Source organism: Pristis pectinata, chromosome 30 (assembly GCF_009764475.1).
Source record: "Pristis pectinata isolate sPriPec2 chromosome 30, sPriPec2.1.pri, whole genome shotgun sequence".
NCBI lineage: Eukaryota > Metazoa > Chordata > Chondrichthyes > Rhinopristiformes > Pristidae > Pristis > Pristis pectinata.
In genome coordinates, this window is record NC_067434.1 from 16,742,331 (window position 1) to 16,755,773 (window position 13,443).

The 13,443-nt window shown below is 41.0% G+C and overlaps 1 protein-coding gene across 2 annotated transcripts; it reads right to left on the reverse strand.

Moving 5' to 3' along the window:
• Nucleotides 1-2,826: 2,826 nt before the first annotated feature.
• bloc1s2 (biogenesis of lysosomal organelles complex-1, subunit 2) lies at nucleotides 2,827-11,805 on the reverse strand. Of its 2 annotated transcripts, none has more exons than XM_052041672.1 (5): nucleotides 11,634-11,805; nucleotides 9,213-9,329; nucleotides 7,956-8,075; nucleotides 5,150-5,254; nucleotides 2,827-3,765 (listed from the first exon to the last, which is right to left on the reverse strand). In XM_052041672.1, the coding sequence occupies exons 1-5, from the start codon at nucleotides 11,773-11,775 to the stop codon at nucleotides 3,734-3,736; spliced, it is 516 nt and encodes a 171-aa protein (XP_051897632.1). In that variant the 5' UTR covers nucleotides 11,776-11,805; the 3' UTR covers nucleotides 2,827-3,733. The 2 variants fall into 2 exon arrangements, with proteins under 2 accessions (XP_051897632.1, XP_051897635.1); XM_052041675.1 differs by lacking the exon at nucleotides 11,634-11,805 and adding an exon at nucleotides 10,994-11,607.
• Nucleotides 11,806-13,443: the final 1,638 nt, after the last annotated feature.

The following is a 13,443-nucleotide window of genomic DNA, read 5'->3' on the forward strand; positions in this document are numbered from 1 at the left end:
CAATATCCATTTTCTGCTGCCATAAACCCACTTTGAGGTGATTCCAAAAATATATTTTCCATTAACAGTCCAGCTTTTTTGTGTAATGTACAGATTTGATGCAACAGGACACAATAAAAGCCAATGTCTCACGTTCAATTTATGTACAGAAAGATGTATAAAAAAATTCTACATGATTATCTCCTGCACACTGCTATATAGAAAAGTGGCAACCATGGAACAGGCATAACCTACGAACGGTTCAACGCTAGCAACCTTCAGTTCCGCAGCTGGCATGTGGCACAGCAAGATTTTAAAAAGGAAACAAGTTTTTAATAGCCCTTAAGCAAAAGTCATGTAGAACTGATGCATCACAGTACACAGAGAAGTCAAACAATTAGTTTTCTCATAAAGAAAACGGCATTTATAGTTTCATTAAATAAAAAAGTTGAGGCATGGCTGCTTAACAAAATGTCAAAACTAAACAAAGCCATGTCAAATGGCCACAATGTCACATCCAGTAAGCACCCAAGCAATAAGTCAGTCAAGCAGCAAATCATTCAAGGAACTGGAATCTACAGCCATTGTTTAAGGGTGTGCAATGGAAGAACTTGCAATGGGTTGGAGAGAGCACAGAAGCCCAGACACTATAACTAAGGGTGCAGTGGAGAGAAGAGGAGCAAGGGCCAATATCAAAGACTGAATGAGACCAACTAGTTTATACCAAGCTATTTAGGTACAGTGCAGAATGGAGGAGGGTTGGTGAAGCATTCAAGATTGCCAAGTGGTTGCAGCAGCCTCAGGACTGCCTTGGTTGAACATCATTGCCAACCTGCCCAAACATGAAAACAGCAACACTTAAGGTTTCAAATGCAGGTCAAAGAAATTTCTTTTTACAACAAATTCTGAAATGAACATTTTCTCTGCAGTTACAAAACCTTCAGTTACACCATCTGCCAACTCCTTTGAGATCGGTGCATCCCTCCTGCATTCCAGATCAGGTGGATTAAGATGTATGGTCTTAGACAAGTAATTTGTATTTTTTTTAATACAATCTCAGGACTATGCTGAAACTGGTTTAAAGTTTGCCTTCCCTTAATATCAGAATCCTTCAATTTTGTGTGTGTTGATCCTGGAAGCATCAGGTCAACAATGCTGTAAACATGCATCAATTTCTCATACGGTACAGACACTGGACCAACTGTTTGCAAAGAATTGTTCTTATGGTTATATTGTTCAATTCATACAGAAATAAATAGTTTCAAGTCAATTACAAAAATTGTGGCTACAGAAGAAATGTACGTATACAAACATATAAATAAAGAAAGTAGTTTAATTTATACCATGAGTTGGCAAGTTAAGTGGGAGGGAAGGTAGTTTTAACGAACAGCAGTAGATTGCACTGGGGAAGACATGCATCACACTACTTACTCTTTATCCTCCATGTTCTTTACTCAGAGGATAAGGAACATTTCCGTCAATCATTTTACAGGTAGGATGCATTTGGATACAAGAGCATTGACCTAAATATTAGTATCAAATCAGAGCATTACACCACAGGCTTACATCATACAGCAATACTCCTAACACACACTTCCAAACATACATTTTTAAATACAGATCATGTATAAATTTAATGGACATCATATTATAAAAAATACAGATATGATTTGTTAATCCCAAGCTTCACTTATGGATCAAGATCACAGGAATCCTCCAATTCAGGAAACTTAAGTGCATTCACAGCCAAGAGATGCAGATTTGCATTGAATTATATTTTTGTATAAGGTTGGTCAAAAATACCAGGTTCAAGTCCATCCTCTACTGCATCATCACAAAGACGTAGGCAGAACACAACCTATACAACTCATGCAAAATACCTACTGTGGACATTGTAAGTTTTATTATATCATATTATTCAGCTGCACATTACAACAATGGAGAAGCTGTGGAAATACTGGGGCAGCTAGTGATGGAAAAAGGTACAAAAGAGATTAACTGACATGATACACATTACAGCTATGAGAAAATATTGAACAGGGTAGGGCTTTAATCTCTTTCTATTGATGGGGTCTGATGGAACCTACAGGTAGGGCAAATCAATGCAGGGAAGTCTCAAAGAGGAAAATCCAATGGAGAATTCAAGGAGAAATCTTTATCAAAAGAAAGGGATTTGAATATGGAACATGCTATGGTGAATTGTTGAAGTGGGTAGTATATGTGCATTTATTGGGAAAGCTAAATAAACACGGGAAAAAAATGTGGATGGGTGAGATGAAGGTGGGTGGCAAGAGGCTTAAATAAAGTACCAACACCAGAACTGGACATTTTGGTTAAAAGCCCTCTGTTGTCAATACCATGCAACTACATTTAAGAGCTGCTGAATCCTGTTCTCCTGGATGTCCAAATGCTAACTCTCCACTTGAAATATATCACCACTACCTTCACAGCCCACTCTCCACATCACTACCCGCAAGACAGTAAGATATCAACAAATGTCTACAAAGATGTGGAACACCTCTCCAGGACAGAACTGGAGAACTGACACCACTTCTACACAGACAAAATAGATCCAGAGAGGAAAGTGTAACCAATGATCAGAGAGGACAAGGCAACTTATGGATTCAACTAGCAGCAGAGCTCAAGAAACATGAATGTCCTGTAATATCTGCCATCCAGGTGTTCATTATTAAATAATGAAAGGAACTGCCACTTGAGCCCCGAGGAAGCGAACCACAGCAGTAATTTGAACAAGCAGGGAGGAAGAGGCAGCCCACAGCATTGCAATTTCCTATAAAAGAATAGTGCCAGAATGTCAAGGCAATTAAACATTTTAGAAAAGCAAACTAAGCGAGAAGGAAAAGATATGCTTTATAATTGTTCAACGTAAATGATCAGCATTTCATTCATTATTTTCAATATGCCATGGCAAGTCACCATTAGTACAAACCATAGGTATTTCAAGTTCGACGTAGCACTGTACCAGATTGTACTAACGTTTAACTAATCCACCACTACTGTGAACAGATTATGGAGATCTACACTTCAGTTCAATACTTACAGCACGATAAGGACCATTTGTTCCAGATTGCTTTTTGATTGCTTTCATACAAAACACCAAAAAATCTCCCTTCTATACACCAAATTGATTTGAGAAGAATCTACATTAGTCATCAGCATCTTCAACGAGAATTTATGAACTATTATAAACAATTGATTAAGATTCAATATACCATCTAAAAGCAGTTTTCATAATTTAGCAAGATGGTTGCTGAACCACCTCTGCACACAACTGAGGCTCTGTCTGTGGAAGGGGGCGAGCTGAAGACTCCAAAGCCTTTTCTCACTCCACGCTTGTGCTCATAGGAATGACCCAGTGGCTACACCCCATCGATCACAGAACAGATTCAGACAGAGAAGAAACAACCCAGTTAAATAAATTCAACAGAACAGCAAGTTAAGCTTTTAAGCTGTTTGTACAGGAAACAATTCCTATTATTACAAAATAGTTAGTAACTGCAACATAGCTAGTCCAAATAGTTTACTTGTAGCTTAACTGCTTGCCCGTATATACAGGTAAAAGAATGCTCTAATTCAGTCTTCACTGTAGATTTGTCAGTGCAGGACAAATCAATACTCGCTCCATCACCACATGAAAGTTTCATCAGTTGTCTAGTTCTTTTTCCAGTCGCTTGAACATCATCTACCCACAGGTGAACATACATCATTCATGACACCTTCAATGTAGTGGACGTCATCGTTTCTCTAATTTCTTAAATTTAGCTTCTATAAAAGAGAAAAAAAAATGCATGAGAATTTTGAATTACACTTGGAAAAGGGCTCCAAAAAAGATTTTAACTTTTGTCTGTTATGGATTTGCCCAAACATGTATAGTCACAGCAGGCTCGCACTGTAGGTTTAGCTACATAACACAAGTTTGTTTCATAGAACAAGTAACAATCAAGAAACTATTGGCATCCAACGCACGAAAATGTTAAATCTTCCAATGCATCTTATGTTATATCCAGTAACTCAATTTAGTTATGCATATTGAAATCTATCACACACTTTTAGTACAATGACAGACAACTGGGCAGCCATGTTGAACATGGGCATCTAGAAACAACAACAAAGCAATAGACCACGAGAGAGATCTTGAATGACTACCTGCACAGGTAGTTAAGGACTTTGTCTCTTTCACTAACCTGTACCACATGACATACAGCAAGTAACACACTTCACTAAGAGTTCAAAATCAGAGTTGCAAACTATTGCTGCAGTTTAGCAACTGGTGTTCTAACAATTCATTGTTCAGGAATTGTGTCATTGGGCCGAATTATGAATGTACACTTACAAATATACAAATTCAGAGCAGGAGCAGGCCAAGCAAACCACCCAATGTCTCCCTAATAAGATCGTGATTGATCTGACTGTAACCTCAACTCTTTCTGTCCACCCACGGTAACTTTTTACTCCCTTGCTTATCAAGAATCCATCTTTCCCTACATTAAACATATTCAAAGACTCATTTCCTCAAGGAGTGAAAGAAGCAGAATTCCAAAAACTCATGACCTCAGAGAAAAAAAAACACCTAATCTGCCATAAACCAGCGACTCCTTATTTTTAAACAATATCACCTATTTCTAGATTTCCTTTACAGGATGAAACATCCCCTCCACATCCACTGTGTCATGATGCCTCAGGTTCTTTAAAGTAAAATTCAACAACTAACTCACTAGCCAATACTCTTAAGACCAAAACGAAATGAAAATGGGAAACTTGTCAGCCACAGCTTCAGCAATCTGTTCAGTAACATTTCCCTGGTGATTATACTTTTCACAAGCTCTCTATTCCCTTCCAATTCCCAGTCTGTAACTATTTTTAGGATGCTGCGTGTATCCTCTACAATGAATACTAATGCAAAATACCCAGTTAGTTTATCTGCCATCTCCTTGTTTTTCATTATTAAATCCCAGAACTCACTTTCTATTGCTCTAATACTCTAACTCTACTTTTATTATATGTTTCTACATTTCTGGCTTGCTCTATTGCATACCCTAACTTAGTTCAAAATAATTATGAGCATTCTGTGCTATTCCCAAGGAGTAGAAATGTTTCAAAACCTGCAAAGATTGGCAGATTGTTACAAACCAAAAGCAAGAGTTCCCACCTAGTTTCTTGGAGTACGCATCCAATCTGTATGCTGCTTGTTCCAGCGCTGCTACTTGTTCCTCAATCTGACTAATCTGATCAAGGTACGGTTGTAGACTAGCATCTAAAACACAAAGATTACACAGATTTTAATTAACCAAATCTCATTACACAAAATCAATGTATACTATTTTTTTGTGAAATAAGCAGAAATGATCTGCGGTCAACTGATTCTACATCAGTAAGTGAAAGAGATAGATTCCAGTAAACTTTGTTAGAGGTGACTAAACTTCTGCCAAAATGTTGAAAGCATGATGGCTCAAGGACAGTAAGTAACATATGATCACAATGCAGATACAACCAGCAGAATGAATTTATCAAAACATTTAGAGCATTTTTCTCCTATCTGCACAGCACACTTTAACAAATTACCTACTACACAACATAAAGGTTCAAGTTTGAACACCAACTTTCCTTCTGACCTGCTCCCATGTTGGAGGCATCCGTTTGTACTTGGCATCCTTACTGAAAAACACCCATAGCAGCAGCACTTTTGACATCAATGCAAAACAATTAGACATCAGAAGATTTATGAATTCATGCCTGAAAATGCTACCTTGAACTCTCTCTCTCTCACACTTGCACTATTGTCATCATGTATATTTTGTCCTGTATGCTACGTAAAATTTGTGTTTGTCATGGTTGCAATGTACTGTGCCGCTACTGCAAAATGCTAATTTTCATGGCATCTATACTCTGTGTATTTATGCCTATGACAATAAACTTGAACTTGAAGCTGAACTCAGTGTTGGCCTACTGCCACAACAGGTCTACAGCAGATGCCATCTTACTGGCTCTCCACTCTGCTTTGGAGCACCTAGATAATAGCAAAACATACATCAAGCTGCTGTTCGTCAATTACAGCTTGGTGTTCAACACCATCATCCCCTCAGTATTAATCAACAAGCTTCAAAACCTGGACATCCATACCTTCCCCTGCAACTGGATCCTCCTTATCAGGAGACCACAGTCAGTGCAGATCAGTAATAACATCTCCTCCTCGCCGACAATCAAAACAGGTGCACCTCAAGGATACATGCTTAGCCCACTGCTCTGCTCTCTCTACACTCATGACTGTGTGGCTAAGCACAGCTCAAATGCCATCCATAAGTCCGCAGATGACACCACTGTTGGTAAAATCTCAGATGGCGACGAGGAAGCATACAGGAGTGAGATAGTCCAGTTGGTTGAGTGGTGTCGCAACAACAACTTCATATTCACCATCTGCAAGACCAAGGGGAAGTCAGGAGTACATACACCAGTCCTCATTGAGGGGTCAGCGGTGGAAAGGGTGAGCAGCTTCAAGTTCCTGGGTGTCAACATCTCAGAGGATCTATCTTAGGCCCAACACGTTGATGCAAACATGAAGAAGGCATGCCAGCGGCTCTACCTCGTTAGGAGTTTTAGGAGATTTGGTATGTCACCAAAGACTCTTGCAAATTTCTATAGATGTACAGTGGAGAGCATTCTGACTGGATGCATCACAGCCTGTTATGGAGCCTCCAATGCACAGGATTGCAATGGCTGCAGAGGGTTGTAGACTCAGCCAGCTCCATCACGGGCACAACCCTGCCCACCATCAAGGACATCTTCAAGAGACTGTGTCTCAAGAAGGTGGCATCCATCACTAAGGACACTCACCATCCTGGACATGCCCTCTTCCCATTACTACCATTGGGGAGGTGGTACAGGAGCCTGAAGACCCACAGTCAACTACTTAGGAACAGCTTCTTCCCCTCTGCCATCAGATATCTGAACAGTCCATGAACCCATGTTATTCCTTTTGCTTTATTTACTTTGTTATTCCTTTTCCTTTGCACTACTTATTTTGTAATTTATTGTAATTTTTATGTCTTTGCCACAAAGCAACAAATTTCATGACATACAAGTCAGAGATAATAAACCTGATTCTGATGAAACCCAATTTTACTCTGGTCATACCGCTAAGATAGTTTATACACAAACGTGACATTTGGCTGTATTTTCCCACCTCCATTGGAGATTTACCTATAAACTAATACAAGCAGTCCTTGGGCTACATAAAGGTTCCATTCCTGAGAACTGTAGGCCGTAGGCCGATTTCTTCGTAGATCAGAAATGTCTGTTCGCTATAGTTACCCACGTCACACATACACTTGCTATACTTACTATAATTCTTTCATTTCATTGAATAATCGCCCTGATGCTATCCATATTTAAACTAATGGAATAAATACTGTATCCAGTCATTAATGAATACCATGAAACATTTTATTATCACTAGCTTGAAAAACACTTTATAAAATGTATGGGAGAATTTGCGCAAAGTCATATTTTCATAAGTCAGGTCATTTGCAACTCCAGGAGCTCCTGTACCATGAAAGGACTAAATTTCTACACTACAAAATTCAATAAAGCACAGATGTATTGGATTCAGCCCTGCAGATCCTCATTCATCTTGAGAATATTGAGGACTTCGTGCAGGACAAACATACAGCTAGTGTTCAGCCCTGACTTCACCCATCTACAGCATTCAGCACTCAGCTTTTGATGTGGAATAAAATTCCAGTTAACAATTAACCTTGCTACATATTAACTATATCTACAGACAGTTGAGCCAAGAAACATCAAACAGTTGCTAATCTAGAGGAACTTCCAATAAGTAACCTTAAGATTTATTCAAACAATTCCCTATAAGGGTGTCTGAGAAGTAGCTGAAGAGGTTAGCGTTAAACATTATAACTATGAATGATCCCCTTTACATTCCAGAAATAACAAATACTCACATTTCTGATTTAGATCTTTGAGGTTGCGGTTAATATTAACAGCAATCTCCTTCATCTCCAGGTACTTAAGTCCAGTCAGTTTGTTCATGTTCTCCAATAGTTTGTAATCTTCACAGGTAGCTAAGTAAACAGTTCGGCACACATCAGTAACACAGTGATAAATTATTTCTGTAATGTGCAGCTTAGCAATAAGTTTATTAAAGACAGCAATAGGTGTAAGTTTTCATTACTCAATCAAAAGTGACACTAACAAAGTTCAACTTCAAACCAAAGACAGTTGTCAGATTGATTACAAATGCAACTCTTCAACCAACTTTAACTCGTTTTTCAGATTAACAAGCACAACATCCTTTGACTGCAACATCTAATTTTATTTTAAAATGAACCCAGCATTCTGCCCTCAACAACCTGGCATCCACCACGTCAAGAAATACATCCCAGTCATAGTTTTACCCTTTAGACCTTAACCTGCTTATTTTGTTTTTCCATTATCCCTCAGTCAGGAGATGTACACCAGCTCCCTAACACACTCTCTCACTACCCGTAACAGCAAAAGAATGCAAAATAACCATTCTAGTCATCAACTCTCAGTACCTTCACTCCATCATCTTGTCCTCATTCCCTGGCATGCTCGTACTTTTTGATCTTCCCAATCTTGTGCAGTATTTTAGTGGTCATATCTTCCAAATGTTTAAGTCTTGTTTCATTCCTCCCTAAACTCACTACTCATTACTTTGGTCTCCTCAAATGAGACCTCTGTTTCACAATTCCTCCTGCTTTTATATTAAAATAACAAAAGTTCTTTTCTACAATCAAGGCAAATGGAAATGCAATTTTACTGCTCTGGTTTTCTCCAAAAGTACTGGCTCAGTTAACATCAAGCATGTTGCACCATTAGGAGCCTAAAGTCCAGAATGTAAAGTGTATCTGTTTTGGCCCTATACTTGAAATGTGGAATTAACCTGTACAGTTTTAGCTAGCAGAAACACCCTAAATATGTACTAAATTTCTATGATATTAGAACTATCAATGTCAAAATAATTTCAAAATCTTTTACCTTTGGAATGCAGTGAATTATGCAGACTGCAACTAATTAAAATCCAACTGAAACAAGACAAAATCTCCAGTTGTTTCTAAAAGTTTTATGCTGAAAATGTGCAAGGGATGATTAATCTGGTGTGAAACATAAGATATGCTGCTTGAGTTACAGAGTACAGCTGTGAGTTTTAATTCCTGTAATACCAACATCAAACTAACCTGTAAGCTCTCCTTGCAGATAGACAGACATTTTGGTAAACATATCCTTACAGAGTTCGTTGATGTCTGGTTCTGAAGGTTCTGTAGCTTCCTCTGCTGTCTCCACTCCAAAATCATCTGTAGAGAAAAATTGTACCATTGTATTTTTGGTAAACCCATTGTCTCCAAACCTGGAGATGATGACAGGAGGACAGGGCCATGACCCACTGTCACTTTTTTTAACCAAAGATCTCCAAAAAGAAAAATTCCAAACACAAGGCACCTCTGGAAATGTACAGTTGTTGGAAAAACAAATGAGTAGACCTCAGGTTGTGTATTTTATGTAAAACTATGGAGGATTCCTACACAAAAAGTTTAATGCACATTTAATCTGTTATTATTTAAGACATATAAATGGATTTTAAGTTATTGATAAATCCTGACTGTAGCAGATTTGGAAAGATTGGTATACAACTAGTATACATCTAGAACTTCCAATTTATGTCAAGTTGGACAACTTCAAGAAAGTTCTCAGGGATTTAACAACTTGCATTCTTTCCAGTGCCATCATGGCAAAGAAAAGGACCATCAGAACAATGTACTACAGAGCAAAAATGATCCTTACCCAAAAGCAGATTGAAAATCAAAAACAGCAGATACTGCAAATCTTAAATAAAAACATGCGGATACAACCTGACTCAGCAGGTCAGGCTGCATCTATGAAAAGGAACAGAGTTAACAGAAGATCCTTCAAAAGAACAAGGAAGCAGAGGAAAGAAGCTTGTTAAGCTGCAGGAGGGGTGGGAGATGTCTCTGATATGGTTAAAACCCATGGTCAAAACCCATGGTCACCCCAGTTTTACTATTACATGGTTCTATCCTATTAGAAAAATCTCCTCTCCCAGCAACTTAACAAGATTTTTTCTCTCCTTCCCCGTTCTGAAGGGGAGTCTTCGACCTGAAACATCAACTGTTTCTCTTCCCACAGATGTGGCCTGACCTGCTAGGTATTTCCAGCATTTTCTGTTTTTGTATAAGCAGCAAAGATTACTAAAATGCAAAAATGGACAAGTTAAATAAGCATTACATAAGCAGGAATTAGTTCACAGAAAGTCTATAAAGTTTGAAAAAGTTTCCAGGTACACAAGCATATTTTGGGCTACCTGTCAAACCACCTTAAATTCATCAAAACTATTTTACAGACAACAAAATGCTTTATAGTTGCTGCAGTTAATGTAGGGATTGCTCCCACAACTGACAATGCAACAATAACCAGGTTTTTTTTAAGTTGATTGAGGAACAAACATTGGCCAGACCAGCAAGGTGAATTCCCTGCTCTTTTAAAAAGGGATCTTGCACATCCATGTGAAACAGCAACTTGATTTACAGTCTATAAGATAACATCAACAACAGGACAGCAATCCTACAGAATTTCCTAGAGTCCCAGCCTAAATTTCTGTAGTCGGATCTTTAGACTGGGAGATTAAAATGGAAGTTGAGCAAGTCTGAGGTTGTTTTCTTTCAAAGAGGTTTGGCCCAGTGAACAAAATTCCTCTCCCTCCATTTCCTTTAATAGGATGCATCACTGCTTGGTATGCTCCATCTGAGGCCACAAGAAACTGCAGAGAATTGTGGACACAGCCCTCCAGACTCCCCTCCATCGACTCTGTCTTCACTTCTCACTGCCTCTGTAATGCAGCCAGCATAATTAAAGACCCCTCCCACCACGGACATTCACTCTTCTCCCCCCCACCCCCCCCCCTTCCATCAGGCAGAAGATACAAAAGCCCGAAAGCACGTACCACAAGCCTTGAGGATGGCTTCTATCCCGCTGTTATAAGACAATTGAATGGACCTCTTGTACATTAAGATGGAACCTTGACCTCACAAACTACCTTGTCATGACCTTGCCCTTATCATCTGCCTGCACTGCACTCTGGCTGTAACTGTAACACTACATTCTGCATTCTGTTATTGCGTTTGCCTTGTACTACCTAGATGTACTGATGTATTCAAATCTGTGTGGATGGCATGCAAAACAAAGTTTCTCACTGTATTTCACTGCAAACCAATAAAACAATTTATCTGAATAATTAGGTGCACAGCATTAACTGGAGGAAGGATTGGAGAGGGTTTATATATTTTAACGCAAAAGGTAGTGAGCTTCTGGAACTCATTGGTGAAAGGAAGAACAATACATTTTTAAGATCCTGCATGTGTTGCAACTACGGACAACAGACCAAGAGAGGAGAAGTGGATTAACGGCACTGTTTCGGGTACGGTCACCCCCAGGGCTGGAGCGCGGGCGTCCCTGGCGCTGCCCACTCCTCCCCCGGGCACAGGCCGAGCGGGGAGGAGCTGCTGTGGGGAGAACAATGCGGGAGACGTGATGCTGATCATGGGATCCAAAACCCCGAGGCTTGACCGGCTCCAACTGCTTACCGGTCCTCTTGCCTCCGCCCCCTGCCACCTCCTGCTCCCCCTCATCCCCGTGACTACTGTCCGCCGCGCCAGCCTCAAGCTCCGGGCCCGGGCCGGCGTCGCTCAGCGGCCGCCGCCCCACCTCCACCTCCACCTCGGCCATCTTGTCTCCGGCTGCTGGTCATGTGATGCCGAGGCCACCTGACCAAGCCGCTTTTGAAAGCAGCCCGCCAATCGGCGTCGCCGGATTCTCCCACGTGACGCTACCCCCGGAACGCCTCTCTGACCAATCAGGAGCCGAGCTGCGCCACCGACACGTGGGTTGCTGTCGGGAAGTTCAGGAGGTGAAGCCCAGGAGGTGAAGCCCCTGCGCCGGCCAGCAGCGAGCTGTGCAGTGGGCATGGGTGCAAGCTCCCTCCAGAAGCGGGGGTGCAAGAACGAACGCACTTGCAAGGACGTGATTAAGCTGGAAAGGGTGCAGAAGAGGTTTACCAGGCTGCTTGCTGGATTAGAGGGCATGTGCTCTAAGGAGAGATGCACAAGGGCTTGAGTTATAAGAAGTTGTACAAACTTTGTGGCAGTGGATGCTGAAGAAGTTTATAAGAGGCATAGATAGACTAGATAGCTGGTATCTTCCACCACCCCCCCCCCCCAGGTCAAAATGTCTAATACTAGAGGGTATATATTTAAGGTGAGACCTGACAGAAGTTTAAAAGAAGCATAGATAGACTAGACAGCTGGTATCTTCCAGCCCCCAGGTCAAAATGTCTAATATTAGAGGGTATGTATTTAAGATGAGAAGGGGCAAGTTCAGGAGGTGAAGTCCCTGCACCAACCAGCAGCAGGCTGTGCTATGGGCAGGAGTGCAATCTCCCTGCAGAGGAGGGTGTGCAAGGATGTGATTAAGCGGGAAAGGGTGCAGCAGAGGTTTACCAGGCTACTGCCTGGATCAGAGGGCATGTGCTCCAAGGAGAGATGCACAAGGGCTTGAGTTTTAAGTTGGACAAACTTTGGTTGTTTTCTTTGTGGCAGTGGATGCTGAAGAAGTTTATAAGAGGCATAGATAGACTAGACAGCTGGTATCTTCCACCACCCCCCCCCCCCCAGGTCAAAATGTCTAATACTAGAGGGTATATATTTAAGGTGAGAAGGGGCAAGTTTGAAAGAGATGTGCCAGGTAAGATTTTTTTTATATACAGAGAAACAAAGGACTGCAGATGCTGGAATCTAGATGAAAAACACTATCTTGTTGGTGGAACTCAGCAGGCCAGGCAGCATCAGTGGAGAAAAGCAGGTGGTCAATGTTTCGGGTCAGGACCCTTCTTCAGGACTGAAGATAGGAAAAGGGGAAGCCCAATATATAGGAGGGGAAAGTATTAGGTTGACAAAAGAGGGGAGGCAGGGTGGGAACAAGGTGGTGATAGGTAGATGCAGGTAAGACATAGTGATAGGCAGGTGTGGGGGGGAGGGGTCAAAGGTAAGAGAAATAAAAAGGGTAGAGAGGGGCTAGAGAAGGGAAGAAATGAAGCATGGGGGGGGGGGGGGGAAGATTACTTAAAGTGGTAGAATTCAATGTTCATGCCATTAGGCTGCAAGGTTCCAAGATGGAAAGTGAGGTGCTGTTCCTCCAGTTTGTGCTTGGGATTCTCCTGGCAGTGGAGGAGGCCAAGGACTGACATATCAGAGATGGTGTGGAATGGGGAGTTGAAGTAACTGGCAATGGGGAAATGCAGATCGCGGTTACAGATGGAGGGCAGGTGTTCTGTGAAACAGTCACCTAGTCTGCATTTGGTCTCACCAATGTAGAGGAGGCCACACTTGGAGCACCAAA

Excerpts from the sequence above, each read along its gene's own strand:
- bloc1s2 (XM_052041672.1), bottom strand. The coding sequence starts at position 11,775 with ATGGCCGAGGTGGAGGTGGAGGTGGGGCGGCGGCCGCTGAGCGACGCC. Across the intron at positions 9,330-11,633 it reads GGGCGGAGGCAAGAGGACCG|ATGATTTTGGAGTGGAGACA; the intron begins GTAAGCAGTTGG and ends TTTTCTCTACAG. Across the intron at positions 5,255-7,955 it reads CAAAGATCTAAATCAGAAAT|ATGCTAGTCTACAACCGTAC; the intron begins GTGAGTATTTGT and ends TTTGTGTTTTAG.